The sequence below is a fragment of the Ciconia boyciana genome, chromosome 4 (genome assembly GCF_034638445.1).
Source record: "Ciconia boyciana chromosome 4, ASM3463844v1, whole genome shotgun sequence".
Classification (NCBI taxonomy): domain Eukaryota; kingdom Metazoa; phylum Chordata; class Aves; order Ciconiiformes; family Ciconiidae; genus Ciconia; species Ciconia boyciana.
Genome location: NC_132937.1, coordinates 66,612,116 through 66,635,031, shown reverse-complemented (window position 1 = coordinate 66,635,031; position 22,916 = coordinate 66,612,116). Strand labels below are relative to the sequence as shown.

Here is a 22,916-nt window from a genome sequence, read left to right as displayed (position 1 = left end):
CCTGCCTGTTAGTTTTTTACTTTTTAACACTAGACACCCCTTCTTTTCTGATACTATTTATTACATTCCTTTAGTGTATGGGAAAAGTTTTTACGTCCCTCTTGTATTTTAGTGAAGTATCTCTGAGGTGTTAACTACTTCAATAAGTATTTTCTGATATCCCAGGAGTGCTGATATTTAGACACGGGTGAAGATGTGCAAACAAACAATTTATGTGCCAGAAAGGTGGGTTATTTGCAGATAAACCTTTGGTCAGACAATGAAACTGTTTGTTCAGAGCATGGAAACAGGTAGGGCAGGAAGCCTGCACCGTCCTCCCATGATGTGGGTGCAGGGTGCCTCCATCCCAGCAGGGGCCTGATGCAGCAGTGACGTTGTCCCTGCCATCCTTTTGCTTCTTGGCCTCAGCAGGCAGGGCGCAGGTGTGCAGGTGTGGGTTTTTTGGTGTTTTATGGTTTGTGGGTTGGGTTTTGGTGTTTGGGGTTTTTTTTTGAGGTTTTCCTCTACACCTGTGTTTTGGAAACTTCACTAAAACCTCTAACCCATTTGTGCGTGTTACTGAATTTCTGCCCTGTATGAGCAGAAGTTATGGGTGATGTCAGGAGCACCTGGCATTAGCCCAGCCCTTCTCAATGGATGAATAGTAATAGTTTAGGCAATACCGGTTTTGAAAAATCCCATTCTTTTCCTCTATCATATATTTATACCCCAGTCCTGTTGCCTTGAATGTCTGTACTAAAACTTCCACTGATCTCCTGTGCACAACAGGAGGCCTATGAGAAGGAGCAATTTTATAAACTATTGTAACTATTACTTTAAAAGACAACACTCTTGGCAAATTTTAATTCATGGTGAAACAAGAATTAAAATTCTTGTTTCACCTTTATTTATTTATTTAAAATAAAATTTGATATTTTCCCTGAAAGGTAGATGTACAAACCTGACGGGAAAGAATACAGAAGTATTCTTCTGTAGTAACATTAATATAAATTCACTATGTTTTTGACAAGAGGCAAATTTTATAGATGTGATACAGCATATGACAAGGGTAGTATGTTTCTCTTATTGCAGATCTTCTCTGTGACCTGTTTCAGTGGGAGGGAGTGAATATTTGGAGACGTGAACTCATTTTAGACATCGAAAAGTGATCCCCTTGTGAGCTGAGTTCGCTCCCCAGCACTATGATATGATACATGTCAAGAGTAAGGGTAACAAATTACAAGGGCTGTAGTCCCAGATTATAAGAGGTCCTGATTTTGAGATACAGTATAAACAAATCATGAATACGTATGTATATTAAAAATAGCAATTCCTGATATAATGCTCTTCCCACAAGTCAGAGTGATTTGCCTCTCTTTGATTAAACATAAACCCTTTATTCCTTTAATTCTTTGTATTGCAGGTCATTGAACTTGTGTGCTTTATGTTTATGAAGTAGCTACACACCAGGCTAAGTAAACTCATAATCTGAAATATGATGCCTGTCCTTTTCCCTCTGATCTTACTGTCAATTATAATCGTCCTCTTTACACAGCTTCTGCCCTCAGTTTTCAAGCTAGCAAAAACTCTGAGACTTTCCCACAAGACGAGTGACCATATACCAAATGTTGTATTTCTCTACCCATAGCAAATAGCTGACATAAATAATTTGCTCTTTCCTTCATCTGTCACTGTCTTAACTGTGGTTTTCCGTACGTTTTAACTTGCTTTGCCACTCCACTTGTAATGGAATATGAGGGGGAGTCCTAATATTCTCTCTTAGTATTTAAGAATTTTTAACTAAAAGCTGTTTAATCCCTGGACAATATGAAAGAGGGTCAAAACTTCAGGTTTGTTATTTGTTGTGGGAAAATTTATAAGAAATTTTAACTGCACTCAGTTTGCATGTGGAAACTGCTGTAAAAAAGTTTCTACTATCTTTTTAAAAGCTAACCTCTGGAATATCCTGTTATATTCTATGAATTGGCTTATATTGCTTACGTTGGTAAAGTGTAAGCTGAGGATGTGTCCCTCCAAATAACGTCTAAATTTATTATTTGAATATATTAAAATAAATTGTTCTCAAATTATAATTTTAAATAACATTTTTGTTCATTTTATTACAAGGGTAGGTTGGTAGGGTATTATTAAATTAGTTGGGTTTTTTACTGTATTCAATCAAAACAGTTTTTCTTTCTGAGTTTTCTGGAGAATTTCGGAGTTTCTTTTTATGGCTGCTGCACAGTGTTGTGTCTTTTATTTTCAGGAAAATAGACTTAGCTTACAGGTTTCTGCTGTCTTTGTAAGTTAAGTTTGTGGGATGCAATCAGAAAAAAGGTATCTTACTAGCAAATAAATATTGAGTACATCTCAACTCTGCTTTCAGAATTCCCTTCAGGAACCCTTGCTAAAGATTGCTGTGCCTTCATGTGTTTTCTCTGTTTTTCAGCAAAGCCACTAGGTCTGCACTCACTGTGTTTTCAGGGGCACAATATACACACTGAAAGCTCTCACCAGACTTAGGCGCTTCACAAGGTGATTTTAGTATTGAACAGAGTTTCCACGGTTGCCTTGTATTTAGTGGGACTTTTTTGTTTCATATGCCCTCTGGACTGTTCAGCTGTGACAGTTGCATACAATAGATTGTGTTACGTAGGTATCATACAGTGTGTTGTGCCCATATGTATTCTTTCAGCATTTTGGATTTGCTGTTAAGAAAAGCCTCTTTGTTTCCTAGGTGTTTTCTTTTGTGGTCTTTTGTTCGGTGTTCTTTCTGTGTCATATGTGAAATTAAAGTAATGCTTAATGTGAGGGTGGGGGTGGCGATGTTCAGTATGTTTTTACAGCACATGCAGTATGCCTAGAAATCTCTCCAGGTACTTCTAGAGGAGATATCTACCTTATGGAAGTCTTGCATGACCTCCATCTAGAGAGATTCCTATTCATGCATGCTGGGTTTTATCGCTATTCAGAGGCACCTGGTTCTTCCAGTGCTTCCTTTATAGACCCAGATGTCCCTGGAAGTTACAGTTTCTGTCAGTGGGAGGAGACTCAACTGGCGCCATACCACTGAACCTGCATCTTTCTTCTTCTACATTGCTCGCTTGGTTAATTCTCCATTTCATACAGACTTCTTCTGCCCACAAATCTGAAGGCAGACTGTGTTTAATCAGGCGGTGCAGTGCATGTGTGATAAGGAACTTGTAAATGTCTTATCAGTGCTTGGTTCTTCAAGACGTTTCCAGACCTGGTAAGCCTGGTCAATCTTAAAGACACCTCATGTTGTACATAAAAATAGTATCAGTGTTTTGGTTTTATTTTTGCGTGCCCGAAATAAAACATTCTCCTGCTTTAGCTTTATATTAGAAAGGCTAGTTCTTAACTTTATTGTTCTGGCAGAAGATCACCTTATGGGCCTGGAAAACAAATGCCATTCATCCTAAGAAATGGAAGTTGGGCTTTTAGGAATAGAGGGTCTGTTTAGTCAGATTCTTTACAATTTTATTTTAAAATCCAAACTCTGGTCAAATATCTGACAAGTAGTTGGGAGGAGAGTTCTCTCAGTAGGAGACTATACCTTACCTCCACTCTAATTGAGTGCTCAGAAAATTCATGTTCCAGGTGTGCTGTCTTTGAGACTGCCCTCCAGCAAAGAAAAAAAGAAGGTCAACACTTACGATGTTCCTGACTCTGTTTTGTAAAGAAAATAGTTATATAAAAATGGAAGAAAATCACTAGTGAGAAAAGGTAATACCATCTTGAAACATTCAGAAATAAACGATAAAGAACAAAGGTAGAAAAGTACCTATGGTAGTTAGCTTGTAAGATTTCTGCAAGTGGAACAAATTTAACTCTTCTGGATTCCTCTTGTGGAGTCAGATTTCTGCTTTTACCAGGGTTCTTGATCAGAGCAGACTTTACAGCTCAAGCAGCAGGAAATTGAAGAGTCAGTATTTCTGCCTATTTTCAGCAGCTTTTAACTCTTGCTCTGATCAGCAACTGAATTGCTGGCATATGGTTTGGAGCACGAATCAAAGCCACATGTGGTTCCAAAGACTCCTGTTTGAACAGAGCATGATGCCGCTCCTGCGCTGTTTTATCAGATTCACCCCACCCCCAGCTTACTTTTTGCTGTGGATGTTTTGCCATGTGCTGAGTCTACATTTAGCCAAGGGAAAGATTTATCTGTAAGGAGACTCTAAGTGCTGCCACTTCTGCAGCTTTGTTGAAATCAACTATTTTCCTAAGAAGACTAATGTAATTTTGTCCCCTCAATCACTAGTACTAGTCAAACTGTATTCACTGAGTTGCCTGACCTGACAAAGATGCATGTAGAATAACAGCCTAGCTTCTGTCAGAGTATCTGACATCAGGTTACTGTTTACTTTTGCTTGCATCCATGGTAATGGTCATATCCAGTTTAGTTTAATCAGCAGTTGACTACAACATGGGAGAGGGGAGCATATGTGTGTATATATAGTATCTAAGCTGTATTTAGAAGTTCTTGACAGAAATAAATAAACTGAGCTAAGTAAGAGATTACACTGCTTTTGTCACCAAACCCATGCTGTTTGGAGTGCTGTTTTTTATAGATCTTGTGTGTGTGTGTGTGTGCTCGCAAGAGAGCCCTGCACTGAGAGTTGAAGTGTGAGGTACAGTTTCAGTTAGATACATTGCAGACTTTGTTCTGCAGGATAGGGGTATGAATTTACTCTTGAGAAGGAGGTCAAACAGGGGTTTCATATTCATTCAGCTCCGTATGGGAATTGCTGACTTCCTACTGAGGTGGTCAAGGATCATAAAATAGGCACAGACAAAATGCTTTGATATTTTTGTCCCTTCAGGCATGATGCAACTGTTGCAAAATTAGAGGTTTTGTTATAAGAGTGAAAAAATTTCACTGCAGGAATTAATTGATCCTGAAAGACTCCTCCTTTACTTCATCCACCATAATAAAAAACTTAAATTTATTTGTGGACACAGAACTTGTTTCAGAGTTTGTAGAAAAAATGTTACTTTATGAATATTTAACAGTCTTACTGTGATAGAAAATAAAGGCCAGTTCTGGACAACAACTGCATGAGACATTTCATATCACCATGGTTTATCTAGCAGCTGTGTGATGGATCAGGTCCTGTTAAGTCATTGCCTTTCTGGGAGGAAAGGGAGAGATGCTGCTCGAGCGGTGATCGATGGTTCCAGCTTTTGGCTACACTGTATGGAAAGTCCTGCCCAACCTTCCACTGCCAAAGAGTTTATACTTTAAGAAATAGTGGTAACATTTCCCTGAGGAGGTGAGCTTTATCAGGGAGACACAGCAGAGGGAAAATGAAAAGAGGTTCCTAAGACAGAATAAGATATTGGAAATAATGACCTGCACTCGTCACTGTGTAGGTGTTGGGTGATGTGCTCATCGTGGCTAGCTGTTGTCAGGCAGCAGCTTTTCGTGCTGATTTGGCCCAGCTGGAGTTAATGTGGTTTTACATGTATTCACTGACAGTTTTGTCCTGCTCATGCGGCATGCTAAGGAAGGGTGAAGGTGTTTGTAAAAGTGGAAACATGGGTGACCAAAACAGGTATTGATACCCAAAGGTAATAAAGTACAAAGTGCAGATGAGTATCAAAATAATACTTCAAAAATAGCTGGTTCGGGAGAGGTACCTCAGACTTCTGAGCTGACTGTTTAGTTATAAAAGCAGATTAAGCTTTTGGGTGTCCTAGGATTAGTCTTGAGTCATGGTTTTCTAGATTATGTTTTATGCCTTTTTTGGTCCATCATGCAGTGAATGACATGATGTGTATCTATCAGGCTAGTGAATCCTAGCACAGAGGCTGTGCCCTGCCAGAGGAAACACACAGCATACTGGATATTAACTCTGAGAGCGCTCTGACTCTGAAGCCCCTTTTCAGAGCTCAGACAGTTATGATCTACAGATCAGCTCTGATTATTTACTGGGGCTTTGGGGATGTTGTGTTGAACCACGGAGCCTTTCGACTAGTGCTTTTATGCCAAAACATTTATGTTGATGTAAGGGAGTAAAATTTGGCCCCAAACCTCATTGAATTAAATGTATTAAAATACACGGTGGAAGAGGAATTTGGCATTGACTCTGACTAGAGAGAAGAGGAAAATAGGTTAAAACCTTGATTGCTTTTTATTCTGTTTACTTAATTCAGAGGTCAAAATTATTCCATGTTTTAATTAAAGCTTGGCAAGATCTCTTCTGCTGCTCGCTACAGGAAATGAAGAAAGGGAGAGAGGGGTGGGAGAAGAAAACCAACTGTTTGCCTAATTGTACTGGGATTGCCAAAAATGCACGGGGACTTGTCACAAGATCTATGTTGCTGTCTCAGTCTAACAACTTTTTAATAGATTCATCTGTCAAATCCCATTACTATTAGCATACGATTTTTAAATTAATCTTGGGTTTTGGTTTATTTCTTTCTCTAATGAGCTATTTACAGGGTGCCTCATTAATATTTCTAAGGTAGTGTAGAAAGAATCGGAGGAGAAAGCTGCACCTGGGGAATGGAACAATTTCAGATTTACGGTCTTCTGGGGTTTTCTCCTTTTATAAGAACGTATCCTGTAAAAATTCACTGGGGACAGCTAGACTTCTGCTTATAAAATCCTAACCTGTTTTTTGCAGAGAAGATTACCATGAAGACGGGTTCTGTCAGCCATACAGGGGAATTGCGTGTGCACGAATCATTGGAAACAGGACCATTTATGTGGACTCCCTCCAGATGCAAGGGGAAATTGAAAACCGAATTACTGGTAAGTTCATACATCTCCGTAGCAGGGCAAAACCATTCATGAAAGTATCCAATTCAGGTATAAATAGTGCTATCATCCTTTTCAGTTTTATCGGTCAATGACTAAGACATCCTTATGTTAAGGTTTAGAGGACGTGAGCCAGTTTCCCACTTGTGCAGTAAGCAAAATTTGGAACAAGGAAGATGAATATCTGCTGTCATGTGTAGAAGCTTTTTCCATGTCCTTAAGTAAAATGCCAGAGTATTGACTTTTTAACAGCTTGTAGTTTATACTGGAGCTTTTTGCATGATGGATTCAAATAGAAGATTTTTTTAAAAAATCAATTTGTGATGTAGTAAAACATTACTGGTTTTTTATTTTCTTGAAAAATGTATGGTGGCTTTTCTCTTGGGTTTCCTCCCCTATTGCATAATCCTGCAGAGTCTGCATTTCACATTGATTTATATAAAACAAGAGTCGACCTTCCTGTGCTCTGCCCCTGCTGATTCTTTCTCTGATCATCATTTTGGTACAGTCACAAACATGCATCCAAAACCTTAATGACTTTCAATGGGCTGTACGTCAACATGGGTTTTCTTCACTGGACCTCAGTTAGCTGACATTAGCAGCTGTGACTCTGATATACACAAGTAGAACAAGCAAATGAATCCATGGGATAGAGCAAACTGTTTATCATAATATATGGCAAACTAACTCAGTCCAGCAGGAGCTTATTTGCATCTGCCCAGATATGGCTAATTAATTGAATCTGCAATTTTAACATAACTAGTTGCCAAAAAGAGTTTGAGTTCACCTGTCAGCTCTATCTCCTTGAAGATATTACCTTAACAGCTCATTGTCAAGCCAGCAATCCAGGTCAGGCTTTTTTCTGTTCTTGAGATGGTGATCAGATTCTGGGACTGGCAAAATCCAGGTGCTGACCTTTCCTTGTGCTGTTACAACTCATTCCCCTCCCTCCTTTCTCCTGTACTCTGTTGTAATTCCGGCCTCTTTCACCATTAGGTCATTAATTAATACATACTATTGATACCATTTTTTTCTATGACATAATCTCTATCCTGTCTGGATGTTTTTCAGCAATATGGAAATGTTCAGCTATCTGAAATGGTTAAATTTGTAACTCTGTGAATTAGATTCATAATGTCCTTTAAAAAAAACCCCAAACAAAAAACTGATATCGTCCAGAAAATGTTTATTGATCAGGTTATACTCGTTTCTGGAATATACAACATGGACGTTCATGACCTGGCTGCTGGATCCCTAATACCACTGATTATCGGTTAGATTCTGGAGGCTGGGGGCTGGGACCATCTGTCCTGGAGTTGAAGAGAAGTACTGATGGAACCATTCTTTTTTAGGAAAACTCTGTGAACTACTTTGTAGAGCTGCCCAGTGCCTAGCTAGGTGGTAATGATAATCCATTATAATATAGCATTTTCAAACTATATACATCTGAAGGACGTACCAAATGCCTTATGCAAAATAACCCTGAGGAATTCACAGCATACTTGGTTCTTAGAGTCTTCTTGTATGTAAAACAAGTATTGCAAGACTGGGTGTTCTCTGTCCAAATGACAGGGTATTTTTGAAATTGCGGTAACTTGTCAGATTAAAAAAAAAAAATCTGCTGTATAACTGCTGCTGAGATTTTGCTTACACTTTTGTCCATACTTCCTAAGCGCAGTTTTTGGTGGAAGGTCTTTGTGCGGAGAGCTGTAGGGCGTTCAGGGGAGGCTGTGCGTGGGAAACGGTGACACCTACCGCCCGACACCGAGAACACTTAACAAGGTTACAGGCAGCGTCTATGGGGAATTTTCATTCTGGATTTTCATTTCCCTGCTGTGCTGATGTGTGAAATACATTCCCTTTGTCTCTACGGCCCCTGGAGCTGTTCAGTGCTGGCCATGTGGTTAGGTGAGAATTGCAGCCTTCTGTTAAAAACAGAAGGACGTTTCTGGCAAAAAAACTTGAGACATGACTTGAGAGATTGGAAGGCCAACAATAAAGAGTGCATGGGCCTGATCCCTGACCTGTGGATAACTGTGGCTAGCAATGGCTTTGCTGTGCTGTTTAATATCTGTTTAATAAAAAAAAAAATACACCCCTTAGATACCACCACACAGTCCTGCTGGCTCTTGCACCTCCCGTCAAAATAAGGACATGATTGTGAATTGTGCACTCTTTGCTCATGCCGATCTAAATTCTGTAACGCTTTCACAAAAATTAGCGTGGTGTTTCAAATAGCCAACAGTGACTGCTTCACTCCTCCAGGTTTATTTTTTCCCTGTCAGTCATTGGGACAAGCACATGTCACAGCTGTCATTTGAGGCCCGATATTGTGCTTGCATGCAGTGTTCCCTACATGACTGATAAACGGTTATATTCCTGTATTAAAATAAGCAAAGTTGTAAACAGTACAAAAGGCTGGAGATGGGACTGCTTGCTACATGTGGTGTTTAGGAAGAGACAGGAGACTGTGACAGCAGGTGGCAGAAGGAAGTAGATGGTTGAAAGGAGAGAGCTGGACAAGAGGGAAAGAATTGATTTGTAGGTTGTAAATAGACTGCTGAATGACTTGAACTGCTCATTTCCTCTCTTTTTGCAGTGTGCGTTGGTGGAACATGCAGTCTAGCAAGTCTTACTCACAAATGATGCTTTCCAGTGTGGAAATGAAAGTTCCTACATTTAAGGCTTGATTTGTCCTCACATACCTGATGCACATGGACATTTGTCTTTTCTTTGCAACGTGCAAGAAAACTCTCAGATAAATGTTAGTGTGTAGCTCCTGAGAGCTGAAGGGGAGGATTAAGTTCCTAATTCATGATGACATTCATCTTAATGTGATCAGTGTGCTAAGATTGATTACATTAATTTTCCTGAAACTGCTGCCTGTTAGGCTTCTCATATCTATTAATATCAATATCTCCCCAAATACCAATGGGAGACTTCCTTTTGTCTGTGCAGACTTGAAAAACACTTGTCTTGTTTATTGATCAAAATGTCTACAGGAGGAAGAAGCTAGGTGATCCTCATTCAGATTTTACCTAATTAGGAACTTTGGAAGTACATGTGTCAGCATCCAGGCAGGTGTATCTTGCCTTCTGTCTTTATCCTTTCAAGTTAAAATTAGTCAAGCACCATCAGTTTGCTCAATGCTAGTCACTTGGGTAACTTCCTAAGAACTGAGGTCCTACAAGCTCTGTGCAGATGTCAGAGGGACACTGAGATGCTGGGTTCGCTTTCTGCATTTGTCAACTCTCCTTTACAGCAGAAATTACCTCATTTCCCTGCTGCTCAGTAGGCTTTCAGACCCTCAAGAAAAGATGAAAGTTGCAAAAGGCAAATGACATGAAATTTATATTGTTTCTTTTTTTAATTAATTATTACTTAAGCAGTATTTCTGTTCCTTTCCAGCTGCATTTACCATGATTGGCACTTCCACGCATTTGTCCGATCAGTGCTCACAGTTCGCTATACCATCCTTCTGCCACTTTGTGTTTCCCCTGTGTGACGAGCGCTCTCGGACCCCTAAGCCACGGGAGCTGTGCCGGGATGAATGTGAAGTTCTGGAGAATGATCTCTGTAGGCAGGAGTACAACATCGCTAGGTCAAACCCCCTCATCTTGATGCAGCTACAGTTGCCTAAGTGTGAGGATCTCCCACGACCTGACACCTTGGAAGCTGCCAACTGCATAAGGATTGGGATCCCTGTGGAGAGACTCAGCCGATGTAAGTCTGTGTGTTTCATCACTGGGAAAAAGTAGGGTTTGTTGCTTCCTCAGGTTGGGTCTGAGAGACAATATTTTATCAGTCTTTTTTTTTGTGAAGTACTCTTATACTGGATGCTACTACTGTTTGTCCTGTTAATACTGACCATAATCTTGCACTGTTGTAAGGTATAGTTAGGATGGTGAGGAAGTTTAAAGGATGCTGAAAAGGGTTATATTAACCACCCTGGGCTATAAAACTCTGTGTTCACACAACTGATTTGACTCAGATTTGCGAGGGGCAGCAGTGCGTTGCAGGCTTCCCTTCCCACATGCCTGCCCCATCTCTGGCTCAGTCCTTGCCTTTCTGGATGAGTCCCCCCATAGAGCCATTTGTGAGTTCTGTTTACCTATCAATAAACCTCAAATAGGCTGTGGAATCTTCACTGGAAAAATCTGTTAAAAAATTAAACATTTAATGTTCATTCTTCCTATGTGGATATCCACAAGAATATTAATTCTGTAAATTGAGCATGGAGTGTAATTTTCTTTCTTCACCCACACAGGAGGGGTGAAAACATTGATCTCGCTTCTGTGAATTTATATTTGCATCCAGGAGTAGAAGGGCTGTTCCGTTGTCAGTAATTATGTTCTGACAATTTTTCTGCCTACTCCATTTCCTAGCAGTTAATCACCACTCCCTACAATGTTCAACAAGGAAGCTCCAAGAGACTGAAGATGTTTAAAGTTCAAAGTGTGATAAGATTATTCTGAATATCCATTGTCTGAATGCACAGTTAGGAGCAGGGGTCATGACATAACAGTGGGCATGGAAGACTAGCTGTGTGCTAGTAAGGCAATAACGTAGCGTAGCTAAGAAGCAGAAATAACTGAGAAAATGATGACAGAGACAAATCAGCCAGGGAAGAGGTATCAGGCAAAAGGAATGAGAATAAAAACAACAAAAAGTCTGGCAAAAGTCATTGGTGATCCTCAGAGCCAGAGGTGCTCCTCCGGTGGAACAACTACAGTGTGAGTACCCTGGGGGTTTGGAGAAAGGGCTTTGAGAGAGCTGGATTCCTGAGGGCTGGGGAGGGGGTCTGGGAAAAATTGAGATGGTAATGTTGCAAACACGCAGAAAAATGCATTATTCAGTTCAAGTGATACATATGGGAGACAAGCACTCAAAGTGTATGAAAAGAGGATAGCAGCAAAACAGAGAGAGAATAAAGATAGGAGTTCAGCAGATATGAAAGCGATGTATCTAAAGAGAAGAAAAGCCTGAATCCCTTCTTTCTAAAGAAGAAAAGAAGAAAAAATTGGCAAGAGGTGTTAGAAAATGCAGCACAAATTTCTCTAGGAAGTAAGCAGTGTGAGGAAGACAGGAAGATTATGAGAAATAAAAGTTGCGGGAAGTTTACACTGTTGGCATCTGAAGACCTTTCCTGAAGTGAAACTCTTATCTCTAATTTAGTTTAACTTACCTTGTCCTGTACCTAAATGTCCATACATGCTCCTTAGTATCAGCTTGCATTCACAGTTACCAAATAGTGGTGTGTATAGCCATAGGGCTGACACGCTCCTGGGCAGAATCCAGAAATAGCTGGGTGTAAGAGTACAGATACTCGCAGAACTGAAATTTCAAAACCCACAGCTTTCATTTAAATCCTGAAGTACCTAAATTCAAATACTTTTTGCATACATGGTCTATGCACCCTTTTGGTCTTGCTGGCCCTTGATTGTTTTGTTATTTGCAACGTTTTGTCAAACCCTGTGTTGCAGATCATCAGTGCTACAATGGTTCTGGAGCAGACTACAGAGGGACGGTCAGTGTTACCAAGTCTGGCCACACTTGCCAACTCTGGGACTCCCAGAGTCCCCACAGCCATGATCTGACAAGCACACAGTTTCCAGAGCTAGGTGGAGGACATGCATATTGCCGAAATCCTGGAGGTCAGATGGATGGGCCCTGGTGTTTTACAAAGAATAAAAACGTACGCATGGAACTGTGTGACATACCTTCTTGTAGTATGTATTCTCTTTCTTTTTTCCCCTACTACTGTCCTGAATCCTGTGTGATTTTGAATGTCCCCTATTTTTACAAGTACAGTTCACTTAAAGAGAGTTATGCTTTCAAATGTTTCACTTGCTGTAATGCGGCACCCTTGTTTTGTGTTGTAGGCATTTAGTATTTTCTGGAGATAACTGAGATATTGTGACACTTTTTAATTATGTGTTGGGTGCTTAAGCTGAAATAATAATTAATGATACTGCTGCAGGTTGTATTTTAACTTGTCAAATGCCAGACTCGATGTACTTATCATTTGTATGTGTTTTGTTTGCTCACACTACTCAATGGTATATTGCTTTCGCTCTGTATGGCATCTTGCAAGCAGCAAGGATTTTGAGATCCTGTAGAGGGAGATATAGCACCATGCTTGGCTGGAAGGAAACCGTGTGAAGTGCAGAAGCAGAGATGTCATAAAACAGATGATCTTATCAGAAAAGTCCTACACTATCTGCTAGTGGCTCTGTACTGCACAACTGATAGCAAAAATAAAAAGCACAGCTCTCACAGCTTAATACTGTCACACTCACTTCCCTTCCCTGTATTGGTACAGCATTCACTCTAGAGCTGTTACAGTGGTAACAGTCTTCAGACATGACAAAGCAACTTAATATTGTGCTTCATTTGGAAGAAAAGCATGTTTCCTGCAGCAACAGATGTACCATGGAAGCCATAAAAGTGGTTTTGTTACAGATTGCATGGATATTTAAGAGCACTCAAAATTGATACGAAGTTTCTTAGTTATTTCACTTTTTTACGGTAACATGATTTGACATTTGTAATAAATTTCTACATTGCATGTAACATGGTATAAAGATAACACTGGGATGTGGTTGTGGTAAAAGCAGTAGCCATGAATAGCAAAACCACGGATTGCAGAAGACATCCCAGGCAGTTCCAATGAACATTTTGGACATCACTATGCTTTCCTAGAGTCTCTAAGTATCAAGAAAAAAGCATTTTTAGGAAGGTTCCAGAACAGTCTTATTAAGCGTATTGATGGCTTTTTCATGTCTGTCTTGCTGTAATGTAAAAGCACTTTAATTCTATTAAGTACAGAACAAATAATATCTCTGCCAGTGAGAAGTGAGATTTATTTTATTCTGGGCAGAAGTAGTACCAGTGGAGGTAAAAAGTGGTCAAAGTGCTGATGAAATGGCTGAAGTTGGGTGAGAAGGCCAGACTGAAATGTTGTGCTGTGTTTTATCACATTAAGTTCACTGTTTCATATACTGTGGTGAAGACTACTCACTTGTTTTTTATCCCCTGAGCAAGATAATGCAACGGTACTCTGGTCTATGTTCCGTAGTTTCCACAACGAGAAGCCTCAAAAATAGAGTGAAATAAACCACATACTGTTACAGTCAACACACTAAATGTGGGGCTCCTAGTTCATCTTCATACTGCTAGTTGCTATGTCCATTCAAAATTCCTTGAAATATTTAATGGAAAATTATGGAGAAGGGGGAGAGGGTAATGTGACTTCTGTTTTCGAGCTATAGGAGTTTACTTTTTGTTTAAAATATAGTGTTAATAATCATACTGTAGGGGTTTTTTTGTTTTTTGGGGGGAGGTGGGGTTTGGGGTTTTTTTTTTGCTTTACTATCAAATGCCTTAAAAATATTTATTGTAAACAATGAACATTTTTGTGCCTGACAGGTCCACGTGACAACAGTAAAATGGGAATCCTCTACATCCTGGTTCCCAGCATAGCCATCCCTCTGGTTATCGCCTGCCTTTTCTTCCTGGTCTGTATGTGCAGAAACAAGCAGAAGGCATCTGCTGCTACACCACAGCGCCGCCAGCTGATGGCATCTCCTAGCCAGGACATGGAAATGCCACTCATTAATCAACACAAACAGGTATTTTTTTCAGAATTTGCTTAGGCCACATATTTCCAAAGTGTTGTGATTTTCAGTGTCTCAAGTTGTTGGTGTTCAAATTGAGCTGTGTTGTAAGGGACCTAATTTTCATACTGTGCTGGCCATCTACTTCAATGAAAACCAGGTCTTGCACTCACCAGCTGTATCTAGAAATCCTGGCCTCGGGCAACTGCTTTCAGGACAAAGTATTTTATGATATTTGCCCTTACCTGTCAATCCCCATTCTGGCTGTTGTCTCAGTGACTGGAAATGTTGTTATTTCTGATCCAGTCTTCAGCCTGCAGCTCGTTTTTGCTCCTGGTAAATATACGGTCAGTTTGCTTGTTTAAAGCAGAATGCATGGTGGGGTTTCTTGTGTAACCTGTCAGCTCAGCCTACTGGTATTCTGAACCACCACCGAGCAGGGAGCTGAGCTGGGTTGCAACATGTTTCTAAGGCTGTGTATCACAAAGGACAGTGAAACAAAAATGGCTTTGAACTTCTCTCTACAGGTCTCAGCTCCTGCATACGATTTTCTGTGTCAACTAACTGATCTCTGTGCTAAAATCCTGTTCAGAGCTACTGTTGAATTTTTAATCATAGCATTTACAAGACGCAAGCTCTAAAAAACAATGCTCAATTTGGAACAATTGGCAGTATCTGTTCAGGAAACTAGAATATTTGTGGGATATTACCAGTTGTAACAAATTGCATTGATTTTGTGTGATAAGGGGTAGGTTTAATGGCTGAGTCTGGGCTGTGCTGGAAACTGTCTGGTCCAGTCCACAGTCTGTTGGCCACTAAAATCAGAGCTTGTTCCCACGTCACCTGTTAAAGCCTCTTTCCAGCCTGCCCTGGTCCTTCCTGCTGTGGTGCCCTGTGTGTGAAGCTGTGCCAGCTGCACCTGGCTCGGTTGGGGACTCCTCCAGCCCATGCTGGTCAAGATGGACCCATTAGATCACTGTCACAAACTGCCTTGCTTTTCCTGCCAGCTGCAGGAGGGAGGCTTTGGGAATTTCTGTCTTGGCTTTGCCACCTTCCTGTACCAGAGAGAAATTCCTTCTTCCTTCTGCTCCTCTTCCAGACCCCTCTTCATCAGAGCTAGCAGGAGCTTTCTCAGCGGGTCTACTGTGTACTGCTTCCCACAGGCAGGGGCCGATCCTGTAGTGCAATGGAGGAGAAAGGGCATATCTGCTACTGCAGAACCAAAAGAGAGATGTTTTTTTCCTCCTTCTGCTGGAAGGAATGTTTCAGTTCACCCTGAGGTTGCGACCTCCTCAGCCAGTGCCCACAGGTTTTCTGACAGATCTCCAGTGGGCACCTCTGGGCAGATCTGTAGCGCAAGTGCAGCTGCAGTTAATAGACAGCATCGTTTGCCAGATTTACTCTGAACCCGTTATTCATTTAGCTTGCAGGAAGTATGGTTGCTCCTTTGTAAAAATAATTATATTCATCATCTTGCAGCATAATTCAATTTACACTTCTGATAATAGTATAACTCATTTCAAGGTTAACTGTAAAATCAATATACTGTTGTGAATATACAAAAAGCTGAAAAGTCATTTTGGCCTAATTTATCTTCCATTTGGAGTATCTAACCACTGGAAACTTTTCTTTAATAAGAGATTCTGTTGTTTAGAAAATATTGTGATTCTTTACTGACTTACTGTCTTTACTTTGTTTCAGGCTAAACTTAAAGAAATCAATCTGTCCACTGTGCGATTTATGGAGGAACTAGGAGAGGAAAGATTTGGAAAAGTCTACAAGGGGCATCTTTTTGGTACAGCACCAGGTGAACAGACACAAGCTGTTGCTATTAAGACACTTAAAGACAAAGCAGAACTGGCTCTTCGGGAAGAATTCAAACATGAGGCAATGATGAGATCACGATTACAGCACCCAAACATTGTTTGTTTGCTGGGAATAGTGACGAAGGAACAACCCATAAGCATGATTTTTAGTTATTGTTCCCACAGTGACCTCCATGAGTTCTTGGTGATGAGATCTCCCCATTCAGATGTTGGCAGCACTGACGATGACAAGACAGTAAAATCCACTCTGGAACCAGCAGACTTTTTCCACATCGTGACTCAGATAGCTGCAGGAATGGAGTATCTTTCAAGCCACCATGTTGTCCACAAGGACTTGGCCACTAGAAATATACTGGTGTTTGATAAACTGAATGTGAAAATATCTGATTTAGGCCTTTTCAGGGAAGTTTATGCTGCTGATTACTACAAACTGATGGGAAATTCCCTTCTTCCTATCCGGTGGATGTCCCCTGAGGCTATTATGTATGGCAAGTTTTCTATTGATTCGGATATATGGTCATACGGAGTTGTGTTGTGGGAAGTTTTCAGCTATGGCCTGCAGCCTTACTGTGGTTATTCTAACCAGGATGTCATTGAGATGATCAGGAACCGACAGGTTTTGCCATGTCCTGATGACTGCCCCACATGGATATACACTTTGATGTTGGAGTGTTGGAATGAATTTCCCAACAGAAGACCAAGATTTAAAGATATACACAACAGACTAAGAACATGGGGAAACCTTTCTAATTACAACAGCTCAGCGCAAACCTCTGGGGCAAGCAACACCACGCAAACAAGTTCTCTCAGCACAAGCCCTGTTAGCAACGTCAGCAATGCTAGGTACATTGGACCAAAGCAGAAAACTCCAGCTTTCCCTCAACCACAGTTCATACAAATGAAAGGGCAGATGAGACCGATGGTCCCACCTCCTCAGCTCTACATTCCAGTCAACGGTTACCAGCCAATGCCTGCCTATGGCGCTTACTTGCCAAATTTTTACCCCGTCCAAATTCCAATGCAAATGGCTCCTCAGCAAATGCCTCCCCAGATCATTCCCAAACCAGGCTCCCACCACAGTGGGAGTGGATCCACCAGCACAGGCTACGTAACAACGGCACCTTCCAATGCTTCGGTGGCCGACAGGGCTGCTCTGCTCTCAGAGGGCACAGATGACACGCACAATGGAACGGAAGACATTGCCCAGAATCCTGTCCAGGAGGAGGAGGAAGAGGAGGGCTCTGTGCCTGAAACAGAATTGCTGGGCGATAATGACACACTTCAGATGGACGAAGCAGAAATTCAGTCAGAAGCCTAAGGAATTTGGCCTCATTACTAAGAAGTTCACATCACTTCCACACATGGAGACTGTAGATCCTTAGGCTTGATAGCAGTGATTTTGATCTGGCTAAAAGAAACAAAACTAAAAAACCTACACCCATGTAAAGTGCAGCAGTAATGATATACCGGGTTTACTGACCGTTGCCATCACCAGATTTTGCAACTATGATGGTATAGAATTGCTGGGTTTAATCTTTTTTACTGTCCTACAGTTCTTGAGGGAAGCTGCTTTTCAGTTATGTACTGTTGCTGTGCAACGTATTGCGGAGTAGCATTACACATCATGTATATCGTGATATGTGAGTGTAATGTTAGTGAATTATGCTTAAACCAATAACACAAAAAGGAATCCAACTATGGTTGCAGAATTGCTCTGAGCATAAAGAAGTGCCCTGGATGTGATGGACAGCTTAGTTTATAGTATTTATCTCTTTGATATAATGGTCATGAGATTGTTGTTTGCTTTTTGAGTCTGAAAAAATAACAAGTTGAGAATACTGATCCGTGTTTGTACTACGACAACCAGAAAAGTAGGGAAACTGAACATAAGGTTGGCTGTGCTGAGTCAGACCATGCATCTGTCCAGCCCAGTAGCATGTCTCGAAAGGCCATCGATAATGTCTGCCCAGGGAAACTGCAAGGGCAATTTCCCTTGTAGAATTTCCCCAGGGTATTTCCCCAGCCTCCAGCAATTTGTGGCTTAGGGACTTCCCAAGCCAGAAGTGGAATTTTTTTCTGTTTAATAGTCCTCGATGGAATTTTCTACTTTGAATTTATCCAAATGATTTTGAACCCACATAAACTTATAGCATCCACAACATCCTGTGGAATAACATGAGAGGAGAGAGGATGGCTTTCTTTCATCATTCCCAATGAATGACTGTGACAGAAGCTTCCCAATGAGATCGTCTGACTGCATTTGTGGATGAAAGTGTTCCTTCTCTGCTGTGTATTTTCAGCAGCAAGCAGCCTTAATACACTGTTAACCAAAAATGGGGATATTGTAGGGGATATTGTAGGTGTGCACTAACTTAACAATCCAACTTTAATTGCATATTGGTTATCAAGTATAGAAAAGGGCTCCACATGTACGTTCCTACATTGTAAAAGTGTTGGGGTTTGTGCGGGGTTATAGATTTACTTGATTTACCACAATTACTGCTGGATTGCATGTGAAACCATGTTTTTTCCTGCCTCTTTAATGAAAATGAATCTTTGAACTTTAGAAGACCAAAATAAGCAATACTGTACAAAGTGCTGGTTTTGTGCTTCTATTTGCAGGATGAATCATGTACAGACCTTTAAATGTAATTTATGTTTTACTACATTTTATATACTTTTTTTCATTGAAATATTTGGATTTTTTGAATGAATGACTTTGTAACTTAACCATTTACAATATTCACATGTGGTGCAGTTTTATTGTATTGCTGTTTCATTTTGTTAAACATGCAGACAGGTCCATACATTTCATGACCCTTTCTGTAATACAAGCAATACACATTCTCATTGTAGCATTGTAGCCAACACACACTATCGCTATAAGTTGTACATCCAACATGGAGTATTCAATAAAGTGATGCAAAAAGTATGATTAAGTATGTTATCTTTATAGTTCCTACAGCCGCTGTTTTGTTATGGTACTTTGTGGAAATAGAAATGGCCACAGTTCCTTAGGTTACAGGTTTCATACCTAAACTACAACTTTTTATTTTATTACAGTGGGATTCACTTATAAGTCATGTATCATTGTGATCTACACCCTGTGTTCATGGTATGGCAGCATTACTTATTTCCAGCATTTCACCTGGATTTGGAAATGCACTGGTAGGAATAAAATATGAAAGCTTTATTACTTGTGTTAATATAATGCAGCTTTGGGTGCTATTACTAAATAAAGGATAAATAAATAAAAAAATGTGATGTTTATTTACTTTAAGTTCTTTGTTTCTTCTAGGTTTCATGTTCTCATATTAATGAACTTCATTAATCAACTACATTGGCTTCCTTTGCTAACTTACTGCCTGAAAAATGGAGAGTAAGTGTTCCAGTTACACCACAGATCTGTCAGTGAGCGAATGAATGAGTGGCAGTCAATGGAAGCTTCTGTACAGCACTGTCTGAAGTTCAGCCCATTTCTGACAGTCGAAGAGCATTACAACTTCGGGTGCTTTGGGTGCAGTTTGGGAAACTCCTAATTCCCTTCTTGAAGCCTCATAAATTCAAGCATATAAATCACTATAGTCAGAAAAAATAGGACAGACTCCTATACTGACTTTCCTATCCCCACTAAGATGTGGATGCGCTCTCAAAGTGACAGTAGAGGAGCAGTATACAATTGTCTAGGCCAGCCTTGGTGATACACACAGTACTGCAGAGGGGTTTTCTCCCGTCTGTTGATGTGGACGCACTTCCCTGAGCTGCCACGATTGGAGCCATGATGGCATGCAAACACCTTGTCTGTGGCTCAGGTGAGCACCTCTGCACAAGTGGTTACCACTACCAACATGTTACTGGCTACTCTTAAGTCATATGGATTGGCAGTAACTTGTTGCTCTGCAACTCCCCAGGCTACTTCCCCCATGATGTCTGCTGCAAAGACCCAGCCAGAGTCAGGATCTGCCTTTCCTCCTCAAGATTTGGAAGCAAGGCCAAGGAAGAGCAGGGAAGGGATCTGGTGGTAAGTGGATGGGACAAGGTGGTGAGGTGGGAATAGGGGAGGGAAGGGTTGGGACTGGGGCCCAGCAAAGCCAGCACAATGCTGCTCACTAGGGCATGCAGTTAGTTCTTCCTGCTAGGGATAGCAAAGCTGGAGTTTGTCCTGGTGGCAGAACAACTTTTCTAGGCAACAAATATATGTCTGGATGGCCAGGTGAGGGCAAGGTGTTTTTGAGAAGGCTGTGGGATGTTTCAAAAATTTTCTCTTGCCTCTTGGTAGTTCCCTACTCTGCTTCAGCCAGTATGATCTTCCTAAGAAGACAGGGACTGCCCTTGGGAAAAGTGGATAGAGCATTGGTAGTGTCCACAGCAGTTCACTGATGAGGCAGGAGGCTGTGGCTGACAGAGACAGCCTCTTCCCCATCTCCAGTGGTATATGACACTGGACCTGGTGCATTCCCTCTCCTCACCCATCCCAACTGGTTTAGCTGTCCTCACTCAAGCTCAGCTTTCTCATATGGTGCAGGTGTCTGTTCTTGGCTCAGACTGTTGTGAAGAAGGGGCAGCTGGAGAAAGAGGTGGAAGGAACCTTGGTGGCATCAGCCCCTTCTTTTTTGTGTAGCCTATGCCTGCAGAGCACGAAAGTGCTCCTGAAATTCACCTCAGGGCAGGGCAAAGCACCCCTGTGCCGAGCAGGTCCCTGGCAGGGAGGGAGATCAGCCCAGACTGGGCAAGCCTGAAGGTCTGCACTGCCCGTATTCATGAGTCCTGGTGAGGAAGAGGCAAGGAGGGAGAAGCTGAAACATGAGGCAGGAGGGCTTTGGGTGTAGCAGAGTCACAAGTGCCATGGCAAAGTCTTGACTGATGACAGGACTTTCTTAGTGTTCATGTGTCCCAGAGCATAAAGAACCAAAGGTCTTACAGAATCCAACAGTGCCTTGGTCAATCGGGCATCTGCCTGTGCCTGAAAACAAGTGTTTGCAAAAGAATATGGGGTAGATGGGGAATGAACTTGCAATCATCGGGCAGGGAAGATCGGGGATGGTTTGTAGTCTGAGTGGGGAAACTAAGTGACTGTGGATGTGCACACCTCCTCCACCATGCTAGTGCAGCCTGGCAAGATCACCAGTCTGAATCCTGTTCTGAGATTGCCCAAGATCTGGGTTATTGCAGGTTGTTTTCATCTGGTTTACCCATTGGGACTTTAGGGAAGACAAAACTCTCTAAACAGTGCAATATAAACAACTGTGTAAGATAGAGGATTCACCCACAGTGCGAACTGTACAAATAGGCTTTATTATTACAAGCTTTGACAGGCAGCTTCATTCTTTCACCTTCATCTAAATGTCACTACTCTCAGTTTCGTCTAATGATTTCCCTGAAGGCTGATCCAGAAGGACATGCTCCCTGTGGAGATATGAATCCTTTGTTTTCTGTATCTGCCATGGCTACGGACAGCATAGTAAGTCAAAGGGAAATTACTTCACAGTAACAGTACCTCAAACTTTTATTAGAGATATGAATTTGAATTTGTTTCTCACTCACTCATCTTGGAACTCATCTAAGGAGTTCATTAGATGTCACTTGCTTCTGTGTTCAGAGAAATCATCTGACTTCAGCTGAGTGGGCATGAAGGGAAGAGTTCTGATGCTTTTGGGGAGAGAGCTCAGGGACACTTGTTGAGTTGGAGCACTCTCAAAAGATGTCAGACCTTGAGGTGTTTGCCAAAACAAATGTAAGGATGAAACACACAGCTACAAGCACAGTTGTATCTTCAAATAAAGCCACGCTTTACTGTTTTTAAGTCATAGTTTGACCCTGCGTAGACAGTAACTCTCTGTTTCTAGGCAGGCAACCTCTACCGCAAACTGGTCTGAAAGACAGCATTTCAGTTACTCAAAATATGAAGAAAAAATCCACTGGCAAAACTATCCTCTATTTGAGGAAAGGGACTAAATTCATATTGTAAGGAACAATGTATGTTACTGTTCTATAAATAAATCTACAAAATGTGAGTGCAATGGCAGGAATCAAGTTTTGAGGATTTTCTCAGACACTGGGAAAGGGGTATTAGAAGATTAGAAGAGTGGTAGCATACAGCATGAACAATGACATGGCTCAGTGAACGAAGTTCAGTTCCGTTGTATTAGAAAACTGAATTTTGTTCTCATTTTTTCAAAAATGACCTTGTGTAATCTTTCAGTTTTTCCCAGCTTGCAGATATGACAAGTTGTTAGCTCCTTCAATCAGCAATATGAGGTCTGAGCAATCTAGGGACTATCAAGCAATACTAAATGTGCTCAGCTGGCGAGATAAACCAAGTCCATGATATCCTGGTCAGGCAGACCTTTCCCTAGCCCAAAACGTACTGTATCTACTGTGATATCATGTAGGAGAGTTGGTCTGGCAGAGTTTCCTTTCCAGAACAATGCTGTAAAAACATTTTGTACCTAACATGCCTGTCTTGCCCTGTGTTTGATGTTGAAGAGTTGTAGTGTCTGTACTCTATAGCCACTGCTCCTCTTTGATAGATATATGGTGGGGGCTCCTAACACTGGGTTCCCGCTGCGGAAGGCTGGGCCCTCAGCTTACTTTGTGACCTCAAGTAGAAGGCAACCCCTGCATGTGCACGTGTGCATGCATACCTGTTTTTGGAAAAAAAAAATCCTGGTATATAAGGCAATAGCTCTGTGTTCAGGGTCAAATGAAATG

General features: G+C 41.2%; 1 protein-coding gene across 1 annotated transcript in view; it reads left to right on the top strand.

Moving 5' to 3' along the window:
- Nucleotides 1-19,137, top strand: part of ROR2 (receptor tyrosine kinase like orphan receptor 2) — a 159,059-nt gene extending 139,922 nt beyond the window's left edge. Inside the window, exons 5-9 of the mRNA XM_072859667.1 lie at nt 6,630-6,757; nt 10,172-10,486; nt 12,247-12,492; nt 14,192-14,394; nt 16,081-19,137. Coding sequence (XP_072715768.1) covers nt 6,630-6,757; nt 10,172-10,486; nt 12,247-12,492; nt 14,192-14,394; nt 16,081-17,523 — 2,335 coding nt within the window. The 3' untranslated portion in view covers nt 17,524-19,137. The remainder of the gene's footprint in view (nt 1-6,629; nt 6,758-10,171; nt 10,487-12,246; nt 12,493-14,191; nt 14,395-16,080) is intronic.
- The last annotated feature ends 3,779 nt before the right edge of the window (nt 19,138-22,916 follow it).